At 48.8% G+C, this 21,813-nt stretch overlaps 1 protein-coding gene and 1 long non-coding RNA gene across 3 annotated transcripts in view; one reads left to right on the top strand and one right to left on the bottom strand.

Annotated features, from left to right (window-relative positions):
- The window catches only part of LCP2 (lymphocyte cytosolic protein 2), a 45,264-nt gene extending 32,400 nt beyond the window's left edge, over positions 1–12,864 (bottom strand). For both annotated transcript variants that reach the window (XM_074350307.1, XM_074350308.1), the window contains exons 1-3: positions 12,604–12,864; positions 9,570–9,632; positions 4,495–4,541 (exon numbers count right to left, since the gene is read on the bottom strand). In XM_074350307.1, coding sequence (XP_074206408.1) covers positions 4,495–4,541; positions 9,570–9,632; positions 12,604–12,681 — 188 coding nt within the window. In that variant the 5' untranslated portion in view covers positions 12,682–12,864. The remainder of the gene's footprint in view (positions 1–4,494; positions 4,542–9,569; positions 9,633–12,603) is intronic.
- A 399-nt stretch (positions 12,865–13,263) lies between these two features.
- Positions 13,264–19,718, top strand: LOC141574645 (uncharacterized). Its single transcript, XR_012501585.1, has 2 exons — positions 13,264–18,417; positions 18,536–19,718. It is a non-coding gene; the product is annotated as an uncharacterized LOC141574645 (long non-coding RNA).
- Positions 19,719–21,813: the final 2,095 nt, after the last annotated feature.

Here is a 21,813-nt window from a genome sequence, read left to right as displayed (position 1 = left end):
CCACACTCCCCCTTCACGTTCCCTGGGCAGACCTCACAGCTTGTCTGGGGCACACGTTCAAAATCAGAGGGGGATTTTACTGCAGGCCAAGTTGTTGTTTTAGATTTCAAATAATTAAAGGAATAGTCTGCCCCAACCTCACCCACAGCGAGAGTGTTTATTTATAGCCGTCCTTCTGCGCTAACCGGCAGCCGCTTCAGACAGACATCAGCTGAGCTCAGTCTTAAGATGAAAAGGATCTTCCCAGCAGAAAGAGCCTTCTTCATCTCTCTCCTTCTACTGCTCTGATTAAATCTCCTCTTTCCGGCATCTTCACAGCCACAGCCTCAGAGAAGCTCCCACCTCATGGGGGAATCACAGCCATCATCTTCTAACTGGGTTCCATGCCTCCAGCTGAGCCCTCCTCTAAATCGTCTTTTACAGTCCCCTGCAGCCAAGATGCAGGTTGTCCCTCAGTGTTCTCCCTGGTGCACTCACTTCACCACCCTTCTCAGCCTCCTTAGAACGGCTCACACTTCCTTCATAATTGTGACCAGCCGCTGTGGCCTTTTTGCTTTCCACTCCCCACCCGTAAACCCCAGCTGCTTTGACACACTCGCGGTTTCAGCAAACACACTGGTGCCACGCCTTTGCAACATATCCCCCCTTCCTAGATCGTCCATCCACCGTTCTTCATCTGATCACTCTTAATATATCCCCAAATCCAGCTTAGGTTCCTTTCCTCCCAAAAGTCTGTCCTGAATGCCAGCGGGAAATGACTGCTGCCTTCCTGCTCCCACTGGACTTGTACACGCAGGTGCCTCAGCACTGCTGTCACTGCAGTGCAATTGATTTGTGTATCTGACCCTCCCTTCAGAAAGTCAGTGTCCTGGGGTGGGGATTCTGTCCCTTATCTCTGTAGCCTGAGTAACTAACAAAGGTAGTAGGTATTCAGCAGCAGTCCATTAAATGAATGAAATATGAATGAAGTGATAATATTGTATGGGGTCCAGGAGATGCAAACTCAGATGCCCTCGAGGGTCAAGTATATACATATATATGTCCTGATACGCTTCATTTCCTGGTGCAGAACCAGGTTTACACCTGGAACCCTCTCCCTTCTGCCTGAAGGAGTTTCTTTAACTTTCGTGGTAGTGCAAGGCAGCTGGTGATAAATTCTTTCAGATTGTCTATGTCTGAAAAAGACTTTATTTTTAAAGATCCTTTTGCTGGATATTAAACTCTAGGTTGATAGTAATTTTCTTTCAGTCCTTTGAAACCTTGCTCCACTATCTTCCCATTTGAATTGTTTCTGATGAGAAGTAGCTGTCTTCCTTATGTTTGTACCTCTGGATGTGATGTCTTTTTTCTCCGACTGCTTTTAAGATCTTCCCTCTATTGCTGGTTTTAAGCAATTTGATTCTGATATACCTTGGGGGTAGTTTTCTACCTGTTTCTTGGGCTTGGAGTTTGTTCAGCTTCTTGGATATATGGGTTTATCATTTTCATCCAATTTGAACAATTTTCAGCCATTACTTCTTCAAAGATTACCTTTCTGTCTTCTCCTGACCCTCTGTGCATGCACACTCCTTCCTCTCCTTTGGACTTTACTTACACATATATTAGGCAACTTGAAGTTGTCCTAGAGTTCCCTAGTGCTCTTTTCATTGTCTCATTTCAATTCTGCTTTCTCTGTGTGTTTCGTTTTGGGGTAGTTTCCATAGCTGTAGCTTCATGTTGACTAACACTTTCTTCTGCAGCGTTTAATCTGCTGTCAATACCAAACAGTGTTGTTCTCATCTCGCATACCATCGTTTTCATATCTAGAAGTTGCACTTGGGTCCTTTTGTATTTCTCATGCTTCCACGTAACTTTTTGAACACACGGAATCTAGTGATATTGTCCTTGTTCAACAAATAGCTTTGTCAGTTGTGGGTCGGTTTTGATGCATTGATTTTTTCTCCCAATTACAGATCACATTTTCCCACTTGTCTATATGCCCATCCATCTTTGATTGGATGTTTGACATTGTGGATTTTACTCTCTGAGTGATGGATATTTTTGCATTCCTATAAATATTTTTAAGCTTTGCTTTGGGATACAGATAAGTTATCTGGGAACAGCTTTAATTTATTTTTTCTTCAATCTTGCTCTTAAGGTTCACAAGGCAAGGCCAGAAGAGTTTTTAGGCTAGGGCTGATAATTCCCCACTGCAGAGGCATGCTCCCTCTGTGTGCTCTACTCAGTGACTGTGAATCTGGAGTTTTTCCAGTCTGGCTAATAGAAACAGGCACCATTTCCAGCCCTGTGACTGGCTACTGTGACCTCTCACCCTTTTGGGTAGTTCTTTTGCCAGCTTCAGATAGTTTCCTTACATGCGTGCACTGACCACATTCTGCTGAAGAGGGACCCTCTGCAGTTCTCCAGAAAATTTTCTCTGTGTGGCTCTCTCCTCTCTGGTGCCTATTCAGTGAACTCTAGGCTTCCTGACTCACAGCTCTGTCTCCTCAACTCAAGGCATTCACCAAACTTCCACTTATGTTCCTCACTCCTTGCACCATGGGCTGGAGACTCAAAGCAGTAAGGGATCACCACATTTGTTTTCTGTGTCTCATTATCTGACGTCCAGTGTCTTAAAAAGCGCTGCTTCATATATTTTATCTGGTTATTTGGTTATTTCAGTGGGATTCTATTACTTCTTGATGGTCAGAAAGCCAAAATCTGCATGTATATGATATAAATCATTGAAGCACCTTAGGATAATCCCTTAGAGAGCAGTGGGAACCATGGTGAACTAGAGAGAACAGACCCCATCTGTGCTCAGATGCAGCTCACTCTTGCCACAGTAAGCTATGAGGCCTGAATTACAACATCTTCCATTTGTTTCTAGAGAAGCTGCGTTTTGTAGAACATTTCTCGATTTTAAAACACTGTGTGGACCAAACTTAACATGTCTGCAGGCTGACTCTGGCCCACCAGACACCAGTTCCGAGTCCTGTATGTTAAGGTCTCTCCTTTACACAGAACTGTGGTCTTTTTCTAAAGCATAATGTTTCTGCAATTTCAGAAGTGTTCTATATCTGCACTCTCCAATATAGTAGTTATCACTTTATCTGGCTATTGAGCCTTTGAAATGTGGCTAGCGCCCCCGAGGAACTAAATTTTTAATTGAATTTAAATTTAAATAGCCATATGTGGCTAGAGAAAATCTTTAAGAAGAACAAGCATCCTTTAACAATAGTTGCCCCAGAGGTAGGCAGCACCAAAGGCAAATCCTTGCTCCATTTTTTTCCTTCACCCTTCCAGGTGAGGGAAACCTAAGAGTCATATTTTCCTTTGTTGAGCTACTCGGGAACTTCTACTTACTCATGAGACTTTTTAACCTTATACTTCATTGACCTACTTCCCTTTTATCGTTGTGAGCTCTGAGACTTAGAGCAAGAGAAAGGGCCTCAGAGGAAGGCCAGAGTAGAGATCTCAAACTGGTGCCCTCAAGACTAAATCTAGCCTATCGATAGGTTTTCTTTGGCATTCACAATATTTAAAAATATCTTGGAACATTTAAAAATTGGGATACATTGCATAAAACTGATATTTCTAGCTACTTTTGATAAACTTGAAAAGTGGGCATCACTGGATCCACGCTGACTGGAGCTGAGTAAGCTGCTGCTCTCTTTGGATGGAGAATAAGATGCTGATTTACCACAGTCTCCACCACTCCCTATTGTTTCACCAACAAGGAGGCTTTGTGTTGATTACCTCTTTTATCATCATAATTGTGCTATCACTTTTCTTATGGTGGAGAAATATTTCTCCATACCTATATTTTATTCACAGTGGTAAAATGAAAGAGAAATCAACAGGAATTTGTATTTTTCAGCCTCGCCCGTTTTACACATTTATTATCACCTGCCTGGCTCCTATAAGCATCTGAGTATGTGAGGCTTCTACTAGAGGGACAGAAGACACATAGCACAATATGCACGCTGAAGGGTCCCATTTTAGCACCCATGTCAGACATCAGAAATGGCCCCGCTTTCCTCAGAATCCTTCTCAACACGATGGCCCTGACAGCCATTGCAGGCAGTCATAATTGACAGGCAAAATGACGTCCATTGTCATTCTTCACCGGGTCCAACTCTCTCGTTTTACGGAGCTGGAAACGGAGGTCCAGAAAACTTAAGAGATTACTGAGTTGGTGAGGACACCATGATGAAATCTCAGATCACTTGATTCTGGTGCTGTTTCAAAGGCCAACCCACCCCACTGGGGAGAGAGGAAATGAAAACGAGGTCCGGAGTCAGGCTTATCTTTGGCAAGAGCAGCCAACACACCAGCTGGGCTGGATCTGTTACTTGTTCTTAATTCATTGTGTAACTTCTCTTCCTCATACCCTGCCCTTGCCTTCACCCTTCCTGCTCACTTTCCTATTTCAAACCAATAAATAGTGATGGACGACTCCGCATTCCAAACTCTGTTCTCCAAACCACCCAAGGAATCAGGCTGTGTACTTACGGCACCCGGAGCTTAGGGAACTTCTGGATGTCATTCTCTGCCAGGTTCTGAAATGAAGACAATGGTAGGTTACAACCCACAGGAAGGACTCTGGGCCAGGTCAGTAAAGTTAGGTATGAAACAATAGGGAGCAGTGGAGACTGTGGCAAACTGAAGAGTACTACCCACTCATCCATCCAAAGTGGGCAGCTTCCAGACAGTGCAAAAAGCCCATAGGCCTGGTGTTGCCAGATCTTTTTCAAAGGGAATCCTGAAACCTGGATTTTATATGAAATTTCTTCAGTTCTAAATACTGACAAATAATTTTGACTAAAGCAAACGAGTAAATACTATGAGAGCTAAATCCATGGGACCACACAGAACTTGTTTTGTAGGCGGAACTTGGCTGTGTTGTGATGTCTCCCCTAGACTCTTACCCCAAACCTCAGGGCCCCTCTCAGTATCTACATGGAGCAGCTGAGAAGAGCCAGCCTGGAGAAGGAATCTGTGCCCTTAGCCCATCATCCCACCCCACTCCCTCTTTCACCAGGGTTATTCGTAGAATTCTCTAGATGGGGGATGCGATAAAGAGGACTTCCTGAGGGAACCAAGAGGGGAAAGGAGAAAGAAACTCGTATTTGTGAAGAACTGACTGGGCTTCTCCTTACGGCACCGCGACTCATCCTCCCATCAACCCTGTGATGTGGGAACTATCAGCGTTGCTCCTATTGTAGCGAGAAAGCCAGGGCCCGGGGATCTTAAGGGAATTTCAGCTTATAGGTGATGAAGTTGGGGCTGGAGCTCTGCTCTATGGCATCCAAGGTCTGTTTTCTTCCTGCAGGCTTCCCTTCTGTCATGTCTGAGCCCTGTATGGTCCTGGTGGCTTGTGTTGGACGGAAGGGGTAAGGGAGGGAGAGAGAAGAAGGCCCTTTGAAGGGAGGAGAGGCGGGGGTGCCAGAAAAGAGAGTGGGCTCACTTTCCCTAAAATCAAGGCTCAGCCAAAGAAGGGGGCCCAGTGATATTCTAACTGAGGCCAGAAGCCCCTGGTTAGGGTGGGAGCTCTGGAGTCAGACAGGTTGTGTTTAAATCTTGGTTCCTTCACTTAGCAGCTTTTTGATTTGGGACAGACACTTAGTCTCTCTAAGCCTCAATTTCCTTATCTGTAAAATGGGAATCATAATAATAATAGCCCCATTTCAGGGCTTGTGAGGTTTGAATGAGATGATGTGAGTCCACTGCACGATTCAGTGGCAAACAGGAATTCGGTGAATAATTTCTGCCCTGGGAGAGGGAGCAGCTGAGGTCTGGCTGGCTCTTGGAAGTGTCTTTGCTTCTTCTCCAGCTCTGGGCTGAGGGCTGCCTGGTAGATTGTTGGCTGCCTTTTGGGATGAGCTGAGCATGCCTCACTTTGAGCCCAGCTGGCACAGGGACTGGGGCCTCTTAGCAATGTGCTGATGGCCTCATCCAGCTTTTAGGAGCAGTGTCTGACCCAGCCCCCATCTCAGACCCTGTGGCAGGGGTGGGGAGGGAGTTTGTCAAGAGTCCTGAGACAATCAGAGCTTTCGGTCAAACTTCTTAATGTCTTCCTTTTTTTTTTTTTTGCAGCACTAAGCAATGACATCTCCTCCCTCCAGAACCACCCCTTTCTCAGGGAAGGTACCAAGATTGAGGTTCAGAGTGGGGCATGATGAATGCAGGGCTCCTTGGGAGTTGCCAGGGGAATGAATGCTGAGAACTGGGCGGCCGGCCACTGCCTTCTGCTTTGGCGAGTCAAGGACATCAGCTGAGGGAATTTCAGGAAGCGTGTGAAGGAGAAGGTGGATGTGAGCATGGCTGGGGACACAGAAACAGGATGTTAGGAAAGAGAAAGGCCTTTGGAACACGGATAGGAGCTGAGAGGAAAAATGGAAGACACTTAAATAGGGTTTTTGGAGAATTTTGCTATGTAATGTAACCCTCTGCTCCACCTCCTTTAAAAACCCTCAGCAAACTCTGGATTACTTGTACCATGACTTGGAGTTAGACTTGTGGCTTTGCAGGAGTATGTTTACATGCTGAGCGTGTCTTCAAGAGGAACGTGAGACAGAGAAGCTGCGAATTGGGACCCGCTTGGAGTGCGATGTAGCAGATGCTGCTGCTTGCTTACCAATATCCACTCTCCTTTTTGCTTACTGACAGGACCTGGGTTTCAGTCAGAGCAGTAAATGTGCCCAGTTCAAAATATTTAACATCCTGGACTCACTTGCATGTGGCTGAGGTCATGGGACTCAGCTGTGACCAGTGAGCTATAACCTGGAGTCTACTGGATAGAGCTTTTGGGAAAGTTTACCTGAAAATATGGGAGAATGCATTCCCCATGCACTTTTGCATTTTTCACTCTTTGCCCTTCCCCCTTACTCCTGCCTGGAATGCAGACGTGATGCCTGGACTATCACGAGTAGGAGCAGCCATCTTGTAACCATTTGGACAGAAGCCACAGACTTTTTCCATTGGCTGGGTAGGGCCTGCGTTCTTGATGACTTCTTTCAGCAGCTCACCAGCCCCGAGTGCCCACCTCCGGATTTTTTTTTTTATCACTTGAGAAAGATAAATCCCTATTTGGTTAAGTCCCTGTAGTCAGGTTTCTGTTACATGTAGCCGCACATGTTTCTAACTGGCACAGCTTCCAAGCACATGTCCTCCTCATCTTCAAGCTTCTGGAAGCATAGCACCCCCGTCCCCCCCCCCCCCGACCCACTTCTCAATGGAAAACAAGATGGCAGCAAAACAGATTCAAGGGACCCGCCAGCTCTGTGCTGAAGAAGGAATGAGGGAAAAAAGGAAGGAAAGAAGGGAGGGAGGGAGGGAGGGAGGGAGGAAGGAAGGAAGGAAGGAAGGAAGGAAGGAAGGAAGGAAGGAAGGAAGGAAGGGAGGAAGGGAGGAAGGAAGGGAGGAAGGAAGGGAGGAAGGAAGGGAGGGAGGGAGGGGAAAGACTAGGGCCTTCCACTTCTGCCTCTCCAATAGCAGAATGGTCCTGGATATTATAAAGCTAAGAGTGACAGATGAGAGATCAGAGCTCAGACCAGACCCCAAGTTGTATCCAGGGCACCTGGGATGGAGGGTGATTTCAACAGAAGCTGCCTTTAAACACCCCAGCTGTGGGGCAAGCCCTGGTTCTGTTCCCTGATCTCCTGGCTCCTCAGCCCCTCTTTCCACTTCCTCCTGTCCACACAGTGATGAGAATGTGCAGTGTTATCCAGGGGCCTGGCAGGTGCCAGATATTGGGGCGGAGGAGGCAAAGCTCCTCAACTGAGGCAACAACTAAGTCCTAACAGGCATGCAGCTCACAAGGGGAGCGTTAGGGGGGCCACCAGAGCTGGAAGGGACTGTCACCCACTGTCACCTGGTCCAACGCACTCCGTTAACAGAGGAGAGACCAAGGGGAGGCTCAGGGAGGGCAAGTGCTTGTTCAAGATGACCCAGGGCATCAGGACCACACCCAGGACCATCCTCAAGAAAGATGTCTTACTCCTTTTCCACTCAGCCCTGAGGAGTCTCTGTTCTCAGTGCTCAAAGCACCAGAAAGAAAGAGTCAGATTTAGCAGTAAGTTCCAAGAAGAACAATAAAACTCCCATAATTCTATTGTCTCAAAGCTCAATATAAAGAAATAGCATTGTTAAAAACTCATACAGTGTTAGCTTAAATTAAATGTGTGCTTTAGTTCAATTACTAGGTGTGTGTAGAATAAGTCACATCACACCTCTGTACATATTTCTTCAGTTGCAAAGGAGGTGGTTGGAGCCTTCCTGAAGACACCTTTCTGCTATACAGCAAACTTCTGGAAGGCAGGAATCACATCTTAATCATCTCTCTGTCCCAGCACATGGCATGGTCTGGTATGCAAAAGGAGCTCAGGAAAATGCTTGTCAGGTAGGTGAATGGCAGGGTGAATATATGAGTGATTTAGGTGGGACACTGAATAGACACATCTCACATGGCACATGAAAGCAAAACTCAGACCAACAGGACACAGGTTTGGTCTCAGCATGAGACTTCAGAGCTGCCCAGGAAGGAACAGATGACTATAGGTGGCAGTGAGCTCACCATCACTAAAGGGATTCAAGAATCTCATGGTGGCAGAGAGGCAATATAGGAATGGATTGGTGTGCTGGGTGGAAAACTAGGGCTTATGCCCTCTCTGGCCCCTTCCAACCCTGAAGTCTCATGGCCCAGTTCCCTCACTGTTGCTGACTAGGTCTTACAAGGAAACACAGCTTTGCTTGCCCACCCACCCCCACCCCCCGACTCCAGATCAACCCCATGAGACCTTGTTCCTACTTCTTTTTTAAACGATGAAGAATCATGACCAGAAGGGATGGATTGGTGCAGTCAGGGTCTCTCTTCCCCATCGGCAGAGGTGTCATTTCAGGGGAAGTGCTCAGAGCACCTCCCCAGCTGCTACCCAATACCTCTAAATCCGCCAATTAGAGCTGCACCTCTTCTCATCTAATGGCTCACCCCTTAATATGCAGCTGCACCTTAGTCTTATACTTGAAGATTTTTGCAGTTAAAATGGAGTGGAGCAAGCCAGGGCACATGTGTGTTTAATTGGCACAAAACCAACTATGTGAATTTAGCAGAGAGAAAGAGGGACATAATTGGAATAATGATGGTGATTCCACCCTTTATTCTAATCAGTGACTACGCACCCCAGAGTGAAAGATGGGAGAAGAGAATCTTCTGTTGTCCCATACGGTCTTTTTTTCCCCTTGGCCTTCTCAAAGTATGGGTGGTATCTGAATAGATTTTCAAGGTGTGTGTGTGTGTGTGTGTGTGAACTATAATTGGATTCCTCCTTATACTTTGACTTTAGAATCTACCTTGGTAGCAGTGAAAGATCTGGGAGGTATCCTGAGGCTCGGGAGGCTCCCTCCCAAGAGGTGATGAGACGGGTGCTCATACAAAACTAAAGAAGGCCACGGGCTGTGTGGGGATCCTGCAGGCAGGCATTGCCCCTGGGCAGCCCCGGGGACAGGGCAGATCAGGTGGCCCTGTGGCCATCAACTGAGGTGCAGAACAGCTTCGGTCTCCATGTGTCGGACTGGCCAGCACTTACCAAAAACCGCAGCCCATCAATGTGATACTTCCTCACGGCCTTTTCACAGTCCTTGTAGTTGAGCTGCAACGAGGAGGGGAGATGCTGTCAGTGTGGGCAGGCTCATGCCATTGGTTCCCCTCCCTTGCCTGCCCCAGAAGCTTAGCAATTTGTGGTACTTGTGGCTAGCCAGCCTCCCCCTTCCCTCCCCTGTCTGACAGAGGGGCCCCGTCCCTACCTCAGCCCTGCTTTCACTAACCCCTTGGGGCTCTCCGAAATGGAGAAATTGTCTCGGTCTAAGGCCTTGGGGCCAACCCCTACAGAAAGAGGGTGCCCTTAGGGCTCCAAAGGGCTGGCCACATGCTCCTCTGGCAAGTAAAGAGGAGCCGAAAGCAGAAAATAAATAGCTTTCACCATCTCGCCACCCAAAGACAACCTCAGTGAACATGGCGCTGTGTCCTCTTCAGTGTTTCATCCTGGGCATCTGTCTAAGCATAACTGAGGTTATCGTTTATATTCAACCTTGTTAACCTGACCTTTTCTCTTGAAATTACCTAAAAATGATACTATAGGCACTGCTTCGTGTTATTGCAAACTGGTTTTGAGCATTCTTTTAAATTAACGACTCACTACTGGTGAACCAAACTAGGTTGTTTACCGAACTGCTGCTCTAATAGTGATGATAGAAACTTCTAGTAATTATTGAAAGCTTACTACATGGCCGAGCCAGAGCCTTCTCCACTGCCTGGCCCAGGGATGCCTTCCTGCCAAGCCAAAAGGAGTTGGAGGAGTTAAAGAAATACAAAACATGGCCTCAGTCCTCAAGGGCTTACATTCCAGGCAGGATGAGCGGCATGTATGTGAGACAGGAAGACACAGTCGCTCTGCATGGTGTCCCCAGCTCGGGTCCAGTGAACAGAGCAGGGACAAGGGAAGATGGAGCATGAACTGGCCCCCTCTCTCTGCTGAAGGCCTCACATATGTATTTCCTTTAACTCTCCCAACAATCCCATGAGGTTAGTTACTGTCAGCATTGCTGTTTTACTGACGAGGAAGCCGAGGCCCAGAGAGGTGAAGTAACTAAGGGAGAGTCACAAAGCTAGCAGGTGGTAGAGCCAGGATTCAAACCAAGGCGTGTGTCTGACTCTAGAGCTGGCTGGGGAGGTGCCTCCAAGGGGGACCGGACCCCAGTGCCTCATTAGAAATTGCACCTGCCAATAGGACTTTTGCTGGTTAAGATAGATCCAAACATGACTCCATGGTCAGTTCACTTGGCATTTCCTCTCTGGGGGAATTGAGGTGCTGAAGAGTTAAAGCATGTTTATCTGGATCTGAGGGTGGCTGGGACTTCCTGGATCACAGGTGCCCCTCAGGCTCCTCGTTCCTGTCTTCAGTCCTTTCTTGCTGGGAGTGGGAACCTATCCCAGTGCTGCAAACTCAACCTGGAGTCTGGGGTCCCCAAGAAGACTCTTCCCTCTCCCAGCTCAGGCAAAGAGCCGTCTCCCTGAATCACCCCGACCTGCAGTCCATCTCCCTGCGCTAAGGGGAGCTTTACCCACAGATTCTTGAGTTGCTCTGCTGGGTTATACAATTCTCCCGCTCACATTGTAGATGGGCCCTGTCTGTGCCTCTCAGCCCGTCCCCAGGTATGTCTTACTAATTCTCACTTCTTTTCTCCTTTCTTTATTGAGGTAATATGCTACTTCATAGCATCTTAGCAAATTTCACTTGTCGCTCTAGTTTATTTGCTCTGCATTTTTAAAAAAGTATTTAGAAACATCCTTCAAGGCAGTTATCTCAATGATCTTTGCATCCACAGTGCTGAAACCTGTTTATTATGACCTTTTAATGGGAAAAATAATAGAAATGAGATGCACCAAAAGGAGCAAATAATAGGATCTGGGGGCTCCCTCATGCCACACCGGCTTCAGCATTTTCACATTTTTCTTGGAGAAGAACAGCTGTGACGGGAAATACATGGGTACCATTATGAACCCCATTAGCTCTGTGTCCCGGGGAGCCTGCGCCATCCCAAGAAAAATAGAAAGTCAACTAAGATAACCTCTGAGGTCTTGACTTAAAATCTCATCTTTGTGAAAATCTAGAGTATCAACTGAATTTGACGCCAGCCGCCAGAGATGGGAGTCTTAGAAGCTCAGGTGTCCCTCACGAGACATCATACCCCTTGGACAGGGATAGACGGTCCCTAACTGAGTCATGTGGCTCGGGATCTGCCCAGGCAGATGTGTGACCTGTGGTCCCACCAGCAGATCACCAAGAACGGGGATCCTTGACCATCTTCAAGGCTGGAAGGCACGGACAGCAACACTCTGGTCTCAGCTCTGCCACAGGCTTGGCCTCTGACCCTGCCTAGCAAAGCTTTTCCTCTTCAGGGGCCTCAGTTTCCCTAGCTATGGCCTGGGTCGCATGTCGGTTTCTCGGCCCTCAAAGCTCCAGTGAGATTCTGTCCGGGTAAGGGCTTGAAGAGCCCTCTTTCAAGGTCATGAGCAATGACTTGCCCAGATGCCACCTCCGGCATCATTCATCAGAGGCTTGGACCCTGTCTTTCGTCTCTCCTACTTCCAGGACTCCATGCCTCCCTTTTCTAGAAAGTAGCCTTGATCTCACTAGCAGTTACAGCAGTTCTGGGGCTCAGAGCGTGGACTCTGAAGCCAGGCAGGTGTGACTGGAATCCTGCCTTGGCCACATGCAGTCCCTGGGGATTTGGGCCAGTTAAGCCTCCCTGAGCTTATTTTGCAGCTGAGCTACGGGGACAAAAATCCTGGGGAGAGTTAGAAGAACAGTGCCTGAAGAGCACAAACTGAAGCCCCAGCACGCAGAAGGTACATGTCCCTTTGAGGTCCTTCCTTCGCCCCAGAACTCACTGCCGGGAGCACACAGTGGTGAACATATATCTCTACATGGCGCTCACTCAACCGGTGAGGCTGCACGGGGTGGGATGGTCCACTGCGTTCCCCTGCGCCTCTCTCTTCTGCCTGGACACCATCTTCAAGCGTCTGCCCAGCCCTACCACCCACCAAAGAGCGAGGCTCACCTTCCTGAAATAGTCTGCAAGGCTGTCGGAGTCCCAGGCCAGGACCTCGGAGCGAAAGGGCACGTTCCTAAATGCCATGGCTGCTCTTCGGGATGGAGCTCACAAGCTGAGCGTGGGGGCTGCGCCCATGGACGGAGAACCCCAAATCCAGAGTGTGGAGGCGTCCTTGGCTCTTCCAACTCCCAGGTACCCTCAGGAAAGGCCTCGTTGGAGCAGACGTCCTTTCTGCTGAGGCCTGATCCCAGAAAGCAACGGCTTCCTCTGTGAGCAAATATGGTCTCTTCTCAGAAAACGACTCAGCAAGTTTCCTTTACCACTTCCTCTGCTGGGCTTTAAGTAAGTAAACAAGGAAGCTGGGCTCCGAGGGCCCGAGAGGCAGAGAGAGCCACGGGGCTGGTAATTCCCCACTGGCGCTGTCCACCCCGGCCCAGTGCAGGGGACAGGGAAGGGGACTTAGACACCAACGCGAGCCCAAGTGCACTTCCTTTAAAACTCCCTGGCACCTGTGTGTCTAAACCTCATTCCTGTTTGGCTGCAGTCTTTGCAGATGAAAATCTAATTTGACAGTTGACCTAAAATGTAGACAGTCTCCCACATCAGTGAGCTGCCAGGGGAAGGAGCGTGACCTTTTAATGTTTTCCAACCACCCCCTCAGTTTCTCTCAAAAGGATAACGTTGAGCCAACTTTAGGTGCCTCCTTACAGTTACTACGAGAGGATTCTCTGTGAGTGAGGGAGGGAGTCGGGCACCGGGGCTGAGAAAGGGGCTCCACTGGGTAGACCCAGGCTTAACTTCTGATAACGGCTGTTTCCGTGCTGTGCAACCTCAGGCATGGGCTTAAACTCTAGGAAGCTCCATTTCCATGTCTATGAACTAGGAACACGGAAGAATTGTTTCATATACACATGAAACTTACATGCATTTAACTAGACCATCTTAAGGGGGAGAAGTTAAAGAAAAAAAAATGGTTGCTGTTGATGCTGCCATAAATTCTAGTCACTACTGTTTTCCCCATGTATTCTATTTACTATTGATTCCTCCCTAAATTCTATCTAAAGAGAACATCCCCTGGAGACAAGAGATGGGAATTTGCTGTTTTCTTAGTCTCAGACCCCGTGGATTTCTCATATCTGAGCATCTCCTTGACAGAGGGTAAGCCCAGTGTCTAAAAAGCAAACATAGTATTTGTGCAACATCAGAACCTCCAAACACAAGTTCGCCGCTCCATCTAGTGCTCCATGCACGTGCACACGCGGATGGCCATCCGTCCTGATGCTTGAGGGAAGAACCAAGCTCTGTCGCACCCACTGAGTGAAGTTAGATTGACGCCTGAGGCAGTGCCTTCCCGAAGCTCTTTTAAGGATAACTCTGGCCACACACAGTTTACATCTTAGGCACAATCTAAGGAACCCCCACCATTACTGCAATGCACCAGCCTGCCTAGGTCATTGTGTAACTGAGATCTGTGCTTCATCCTGGGCTTAGCACCTCGAGCCTGAGCTGCTGTCATCCTCACCTCAGAGGGCGCCAGGGGCATCAGCGGAGGCAGCCCAGGCTGAGCGCTCCTCACAGGGCTGGTACCTAGGAGCTCGCGGTAACTGACCGTGCTTGGTAAAGCGTGGCCTGCTGTTCAAAAGCTCCGCCATTGGTGGGAGAGGTCACTTCAATTTTCAAATCCCCAGAAGGGCAGCAAATGATAAAACCCATTTGAAAAGAGAGGAAGAGAGAAATCACTTCCAAGTATGGCAGGCGAAGAAGATGTCATGGAATTAGTTGGAATTTAAACAGGGCTTTGGGAGACGGAGCTGAGGGAGGGCATTCTGAACCTGTGTGCAGTGTGTGTGTGTGTGTTGGGTTGGGTTGTGCTTCATGAGCACATAAAACACACCGTACCTGTGGAAAGGAACATTCAAGATTATCCTTAGAATGAGAAGCAATTTTTTTAAAATGATGTTCACCCACCCTCATGAGAATAAAAATCTACAGAAAAGCAGAAGTTGGAATTAAGTTATAGCTAAATGTTGGGCTCCTTTGGAAGAATTATTGAATAAATGTGGCCAAGATGGGCAATCCATGGAGCCCATTTAGGAGAGACACATAGCAGTTGAGAAACGTGGGTGACAGTGTGACGATGGTGAAGAATCATCACAGATACATGTGACATCTTTCTTATGAGGCCTGCGTTAGGACGCCTAAGAGCTCTTCACCGGTTGTCTTAATTTAACTGTTGGCACTATGACCACTCCCACTTTACAGAAGAGAAAACTGAGGCTAAGAGAGGTGACACTCCTTGCCCCCCTGCCCCCAGCAAGTAGGCTGTGCAGGCAGGTCTTGTCTGGAACTCTCTCTGAGTCCAGAGCCCCAGTCCTTTTCCTCTCTGCCACCTCCGGTGCTCTGAGACATTACCTAAATTGCACAAGGTGGAGTAGGGATTCCAACCCAACTCTGGCTCCAGACCCGACGCAGTTTCCATGCTATCAGCCTGCCTTCTGTGAAGAACAAGTGAGGTAGGCAGTCTGGACAACTTAAGAAGAGGATGTGGCACCTCCCATGAGGCAGGCCTTCGGGGGACCCTCCCAGAAGGGCCCCAGACCCATTCCCCAGGAAGGGCAGCCAAGGCCATGAAGGCAGGTGGCGCAAGGGGAAGCTGGTTGCTTCAGCCTGGAGTCTCTCCACTTCCCCAGTCCTCGGTGATTTCCCAACACTCATGAGTTTCACATCTGCCATCTCTGGCTAGAGGGTTCCAGAAGTTCCAGGGGCAGGGCTAGTTGGTGTCCAAGAAGGGCTCAGGACTCCAGGAAGATCTAATGACCCTGTGCAAGCCGGCTCACTTGGCCCAGCCACAGGCTCCACACCTATGAAGTGGGCAGTCAGGAGCGTAGCCTCGGGGGATAGCACACAGCAGAGGGGATGCCACATCGAGGAAGGCTGGGCCAACTCACAATGATCCGCCAAAGAGCATCAGTCTTGGCTTCAGGCATGAAGCAGAGCAGGAGTGGGGAGCAGGTAAGGCATGGTGATAGAAAGCCGGGGCCGGAGGAGGAAGATGGGTGCCCTCCCATCTCTCTCTCTCTCCCCCAGCCAGGTGGGGAAGCCCAGAGCTCATGAAGGAGCAAACTGAAAGGTTCGCAGGGGCCTTCTTAGGTTTTGCAATCAGTATCTCCAAGTTAGAAAGAGGACAAACAGTCTGTGCACAATAAGAGCAATGTCGTGTGAGTACACGGGGTGGGGGCTCATGGGGTCGGAATCTCAAATGTGCACCCAACAGAGCTGTGGATGAGAAAGCAAATCTTGCAAGGAGTGACGTGTCAGATTTTTAGGTCCTAGAGACAAAGAATGGGTGCGGGAACAGCACACTGCAACCCAGAGTAGAGGGTCACCCAATATACGTGCCCCCCCCGCCCAACCCCATACTGTCCATACCTAAAGCTCTCTCTCTTTCCTGCTAAGCCACAGAAGAGTTAGATGGGGAGATAACTGCCTTTCTCCACGGCTAATTTTAGAGGTGAGAAAAATACGCAATTCATTAGAAGAGGCTTGTGGGTTGTGGCCTCTGGGGGCCTGGGGGGGGTGGGTGAGGGGATGGAGGAGGGAGTTGTCACTCAGGGACCAGGAGAAAATGGAAAGTAAGGCCTTTGGAGGGAGAACGTGTTGACCTTCTTCCACGCAGTACCTGTGGAACGAGAAGGTAGAAGGGAGAAAGTGCTCATTTGGATTTGGTTTGGACAGAGAGTGTTGGCTCGGGGAGGGATAAAAAGGTAGTACCATGTGGCCCAGAGCGGGTGGCGCCTCGGGGTCCCGCGGGCGATGGAGAGAATGCCCTTGTGTGGGGTCGCTCCAGCCTCACCTCCACCAGGTTATGGCTCCATGTGTCACCTGAGGCTGAGGGCAATTCTACTGGAACTTGCCTTAGGGGTTGTGCGGGTTTGTCTACAGCGGGAACGAGAGCAGCAGCTGTCACCTTCACGGGGAGGGGACGGTTTTCCCTTCTGCTCTCAGAGACTGGCAGTGGAAGCGCCATCTGGGTGAAATCTTTCTGGACGGCAAAGGCTCCACCCACATGGGAGGGTCCAGCCAGGAGAGCCAGGAAGGGGTCCTGATGGTGTTGCTGAGCAGGGCAGTTCCACGCACCTGGCAGCCATACACTGAGACACAGAATTTGGGGACCCTGCCTTGGAATGGGTGTGCCAGCAGGGACGGGCCTGCCACGCCGCCTCCCCTGATGTGCAGGGCCATCCTCACCACTGCTCCCGGGGGCTGGAGGAGGTGGTGGAGAGCGGGGAGGGGCTCCGGCAAGCCCAGGGCAGCCCTTCTCCAGGCTGCACCCCCCACTCTGACTTGACTGCCACCCCCGTCTGGACACCCGCCCCACCTCCCCCATCCTGGGATGTGCAGGAGGAAAGCATGACCAGCTGCTGTGCGTGTGGCAGTGAGGAGTGATATTTTCCACTTCCTCAGAGATGACAACTTCATTCTTTTCATATATATAAATATATATATATGTATGTACTTTTTTTTTTTCATCCTCTCTGTCTCTCTCTGCTGTTTTGGCTGAGGTGCCTCAGAAGTGTGAAGGCGGGTGGGAGGAAGTGCTTATTTGGGCTTCCTGTCAAGCCTCTCTTCCTTGTCTGCCCTATTTTTCATTTGGGCAGCCTTTCCCCAGACAGGGCCGCCTGGAAGGGAAACTCCCTGGGTGCCCGCGTGGGTGGGTGGGCCGTGGGCAGGGGCAGGGAGGGGGAGGCAGGCTTCTCAGCTTGATAGAGGAGGGAAAAACCTTGCCCCATCCGTCCTCCTCGAGCGAGCTGGAGAAGGGCAGTGGGGGAGGGGACGGGCTGGGTGCAGGAGGAGCAGAAGCAATGGTACCCCTAGCCCAGCAAAGGCGACCGGCCTTGGCCCACAGGCTGCACTCTCCAAGGGTGAGCTGTGGGCCCAGGAAGCGCACACGTGCCACTGAGGGGGAGAGACTTGCGACCAGCAAGCCCAGCAGCCCAGCGTGGATCCCGTCCGTGACAGCTCTCGGCACATTCAATCCTCACAGAAGCCCTAGGAGCAGGTAGATGGCAATGCTCCCATTCTATAGACGCTGAGACCAGAATTCCCTTGCCCGAGTTCCTACAGCTCGTCAGCATGGAGCAGGAGTATGCCGACGCAGGGCCAGGTGGATTTCCGTCTGCTCTGCCGTTATGACTTGTCCCTTCGGTCTCGGCAAGTCACTTTGCCCTTGACTTTCAGTCTGGACGTTCCTGCCTCACCTGTGGCCTTGGCGTGTGCGGCCTCCACACGACTTCTGATGTTGGCTGCATTATCTGCCTTGATGATATCAGTGCCCTGACCTCCAGTTTATATCTGACCTCCCAGATTTTTCACCCAGACAGAGTGCATCATCCAATACAGTGTCCTGGGAGAGGCGCCTTGTTTGGGCTCCTTCCTGTGCTGTCAGAGCTTCCTCCCCAGGGGCATGTTCCTGGAACAGACAATGGGCACCTTACAAGGAGTGGGTTAGGGGTCTGAGGAAAAGAAGATGCATCTAGAACACATAATTTATCTATCTTAACCCTTCCGTGAGACCTCGAGGGTTTGGAGAAAAGAAATGTTTGAATCTTATGTGTGTAATATCATGGGATCCTTATGACTGCTTTTTGTGACAAGGAAATAGAGGCAAATATACCCATTTTACAGATTGCAGAGAAAAAACAAATGCCTGTCCAAGGCCTCGCAGATAATCAGGGGTAGAATGTGGGATCTGAAACCAAACCTGGTGGATGCTCAGACTCTTTCCACTGAGAAATATTGTTTCTAAGGATGGAAATTTCAGTAAGTGAATAATCAGTCTTTTTTACCCAGAACCAATATTTATTAGGCTACGAAAGAAAGGGTATTTTGTCTCCCAAAGTAATGATTCTTGGTTTGCGTACATTTTCCTCTCCCGCAGGTAGGGAGGCACCTGCTTCGGGTGACGGGCCCAGCTGGGTCAGGCTGAGCAAGGCTGCCAGGTGGGAGTGGCCGAGGAGAAAAGGAAACTAAGGGGAGAATATGGCAATATGACCGTCCCTCGTTCACTCCAGCCTGGGGCCCTGAAGAAGCCTGCCTCTCTCTGTTGTGGAAACCCTTGGCTTCTCCAGATCTGGTTCTCAAAGCTGCCCTTCTGTATATACAAATATGCAAATGTACCCTGGTAGTAAGTTACCCTGTTGCTCAGGTAGCATAGAGTTGGATTCTGCTGCTCACAACATGCCTTAGTCCATTCAGGTTTATATAATGAAACACCGCAGGCTGGGTGGCTTACAAACAATAGAAGTTTGCTTTTCACGGTTCTGGAGGCTGGAAGTCGAAGATCAAGGTACCAGCATGACTGGGTTCTGGTGAGAGCCCTCTTCCCAGCACACAGCCAGCACCTTCTCACAATGTCCTCACGTGGTAGAAAGGACGAGGGAGCTCCCTGGGGTCTGTTTCGTCAGGGCACTAATCCCACTCACAGGGGCTCCATCCCACGACCAAAGCCCTTCCTAAAGGCCCCGCCTCCTAATACCGTCACACACACACATAGGGTTTCAACATATCAGCTTTGGGGGGACACACACATTCTGACCATAGCACAACAAAAAATCCACAGGTCTTCCAGGATACATGTTCCATTCTTCTTCAATTTACCAAAAAAAAAAAAAAAAAAAAGAAAGTCAAAAGGAAGGCAAGGGGTGGCCTGGAGTAAGGAAGAGACTGAGGGGTTGAGAGACTGGGAGAATCCAGGCTTGGATTCTAACCTTAGTCATGCCGTCAACTGGTGTCTGAGCATCGAGTCCTTTCCGAAGTTTCCTCATCTTTAAAAGAGGCTAGTAATACTCACCACTCCTCTGGGCGATTCTGCGGCAAAGGAAGTTGCTTGTGTCTTGTGCCCGAACTGTCTGGCCTATACTAGAGATGTCACAGGGTTAGTTCCTTTTCTCAGAAAATGTCTAGAGCTTCTTTTCAGCTCTGACGTTCTCTGATGCTCTCAGTCGCTAATTTTCTGTTCATTTCCTTTCGGAGAAAGAAACAGAAAAGACACAAAATTCAGGCACACCTCAGAGACATTGCAGATTCAGTTTCAGACTGCCACAATAAAGTGAATACTGCAATGAAGTGAGTCACGTGAAGTTTTTTGGTTTCCTAGTGCATATAAAGGTTGTGTTTTCACTATACTGGAGTCTGTTATGTGTGCGATAGCATTATGTCTTTAAAGAACAACGTATATACCTTAATTTAAAAACACTTTATTGCTAAAAAAGGTTAACCATCACCCAAGCCTTCAGCAAGTCATCGTAGTCACATCAAGATCACCATAACAAATATAGTAGTAATGAAAATGTTTGAAACATTGTAAGAATTACCAAAATGTGACAACAGAGACACAAAGTGAACAAATGCTGTTGGAAAAATGATGCCAAGAGAATTGCTCGATGAGGGGTTATCATGAACCTTCGATCTGTAAAAAAAAAAGTGCGGTATCTGCAAAGCACAATAAAAGGAGGTATGCCTGTAACCTGATAGCAAGGATTTATCCTGAAATTTATTTATTCACAAGGATTTATTCACAGAGCATCATCGGAGGGTGATTGGATATGTTCTCAGCCAAGCTGGGAGTTTCTGCAAGTGGAAGGGGCACTATTCATAACACAGCAGGGCAGTAGGCATACTTCAGGGCCATCCCTGGCAAATGGGAGCACACAGTCACGGAGCTCTCACCTGCTTACACGGATGCCTCGATCAGTCTTGTCTGGCAGGGTCTCACCTGCCCGGGTTAAGAGTTCCCTACACCTTATTTGTTCTGGCAAATGGTGAGTCTATTTGCGTTTAGCAGGAAATCAGTATCCCATTTGTCACAGGCAGAAGCCCCAGGCTAAACTCAGGTGGGAGCATGCTCCAGCCGTTTGATGGGCCTCCCCAGAGCTACTGTCCTCTCCTGCTCTTACTAGAACTGGAAGGTCTACTTTATCTTTTAACCAGGGAAGTTAATGGGGCTCACAGCTCTAAATGTAATGTTTGAAAAGCCAACAGCAGTGCCAGGTTCTCACAAAAAAGCGTCCCTCCCTCCTCCCCAACACCCACCACGGTTCCCTGTTATCTGCTCTAGTTTCAGGCCTTCTTGCTGGCGTCGTGTGCCCTCTGACTGCCAGGGTTGCGATTTAGGAAGTCTTGCCTAGGCAACTTCAAGGCCAGAATTCCCCCAGGGGCAGGATCCTCCGACAGAGGACCTTTGTTCCTGTTTTGGTGGCTTCCTGTGTGAAGCTGGGGACTCAGAAGGACTCAAGTCTATTCTGGAACCCTGGTAGAATGATCCATCTGGTCCAGCTTTTCTTCCCAATTTTAATCCCTCAAAATCTTGAAACCATAGACAATTCTCTCTAAATAAAGACAGAGCTTGTAAGAATCAAGTCTCAGACTCTGGAGTCAGAATAACATGTTTGATTTCCAACTTTGATACACCCCAGCTGTGTGACCTTGGGCAACTTACTTAACTTCTCTGTGCCACAGTTTCCAGAGAGGGGTGGGGAAAAGCTAAATAATAGCATCAGCCTCATTAAGTGGTCGTGAGGATTCAGTGAAATAAAATCGCAAGCACAGAATGCAGCCCCTGGCACACCATAGATAGTGGTGTTTGCTGGCATCATTCACTGTTGGGAACATATCTGCCTCATTCATCCTTCCCCAGAGACCAGCAGTTGGCTCTCTATTGCTGTGGGTTCCTGGGTTGCATACAACACTGAGCTCCCCTTTCCTGTATCACATGTGGGTGGGGATCAATTGCATACACTACTGTGTAATTTTCCTGACGTAGACGGACAGCCAAAGGGGTAGAGTTGGGATTTCCTAAGAATTAAGAAGAGATGCTGTAGGCTCAATGGGTGTTGAGGCCAGGGGCAAATGCAAGTGAGAGAAAAAACTTAGTAAGAAAAACAATAACCCAGTGCAATGGCAAATGGCCACTTACTCTGGGCGTCAGTCAGGAAGATGATAAGGAGGGGTGGGCACTAGGGCAGACAGGGAGCAGCTCAGTCCAAGCCCATTGTTGCCGTACTGTAAGGGGAATCTGCTGCTGCAAGACTGGGGCCCAGTGTTGCCAGATCTTTGTTATAAGAAAATCACAGAAAGCTAGATTGTATGTTTTTTATAAAAGGAAATGCAATCTCCTGCGGTAGGCAGAATATAATCAACCTTAAAATGGGAGGATTA

Source organism: Camelus bactrianus, chromosome 22, assembly GCF_048773025.1.
Source record: "Camelus bactrianus isolate YW-2024 breed Bactrian camel chromosome 22, ASM4877302v1, whole genome shotgun sequence".
Lineage (NCBI taxonomy): Eukaryota > Metazoa > Chordata > Mammalia > Artiodactyla > Camelidae > Camelus > Camelus bactrianus.
Note: the sequence above shows the minus strand (reverse complement) of the source record. Positions and strands in the feature narration are given on the sequence as shown.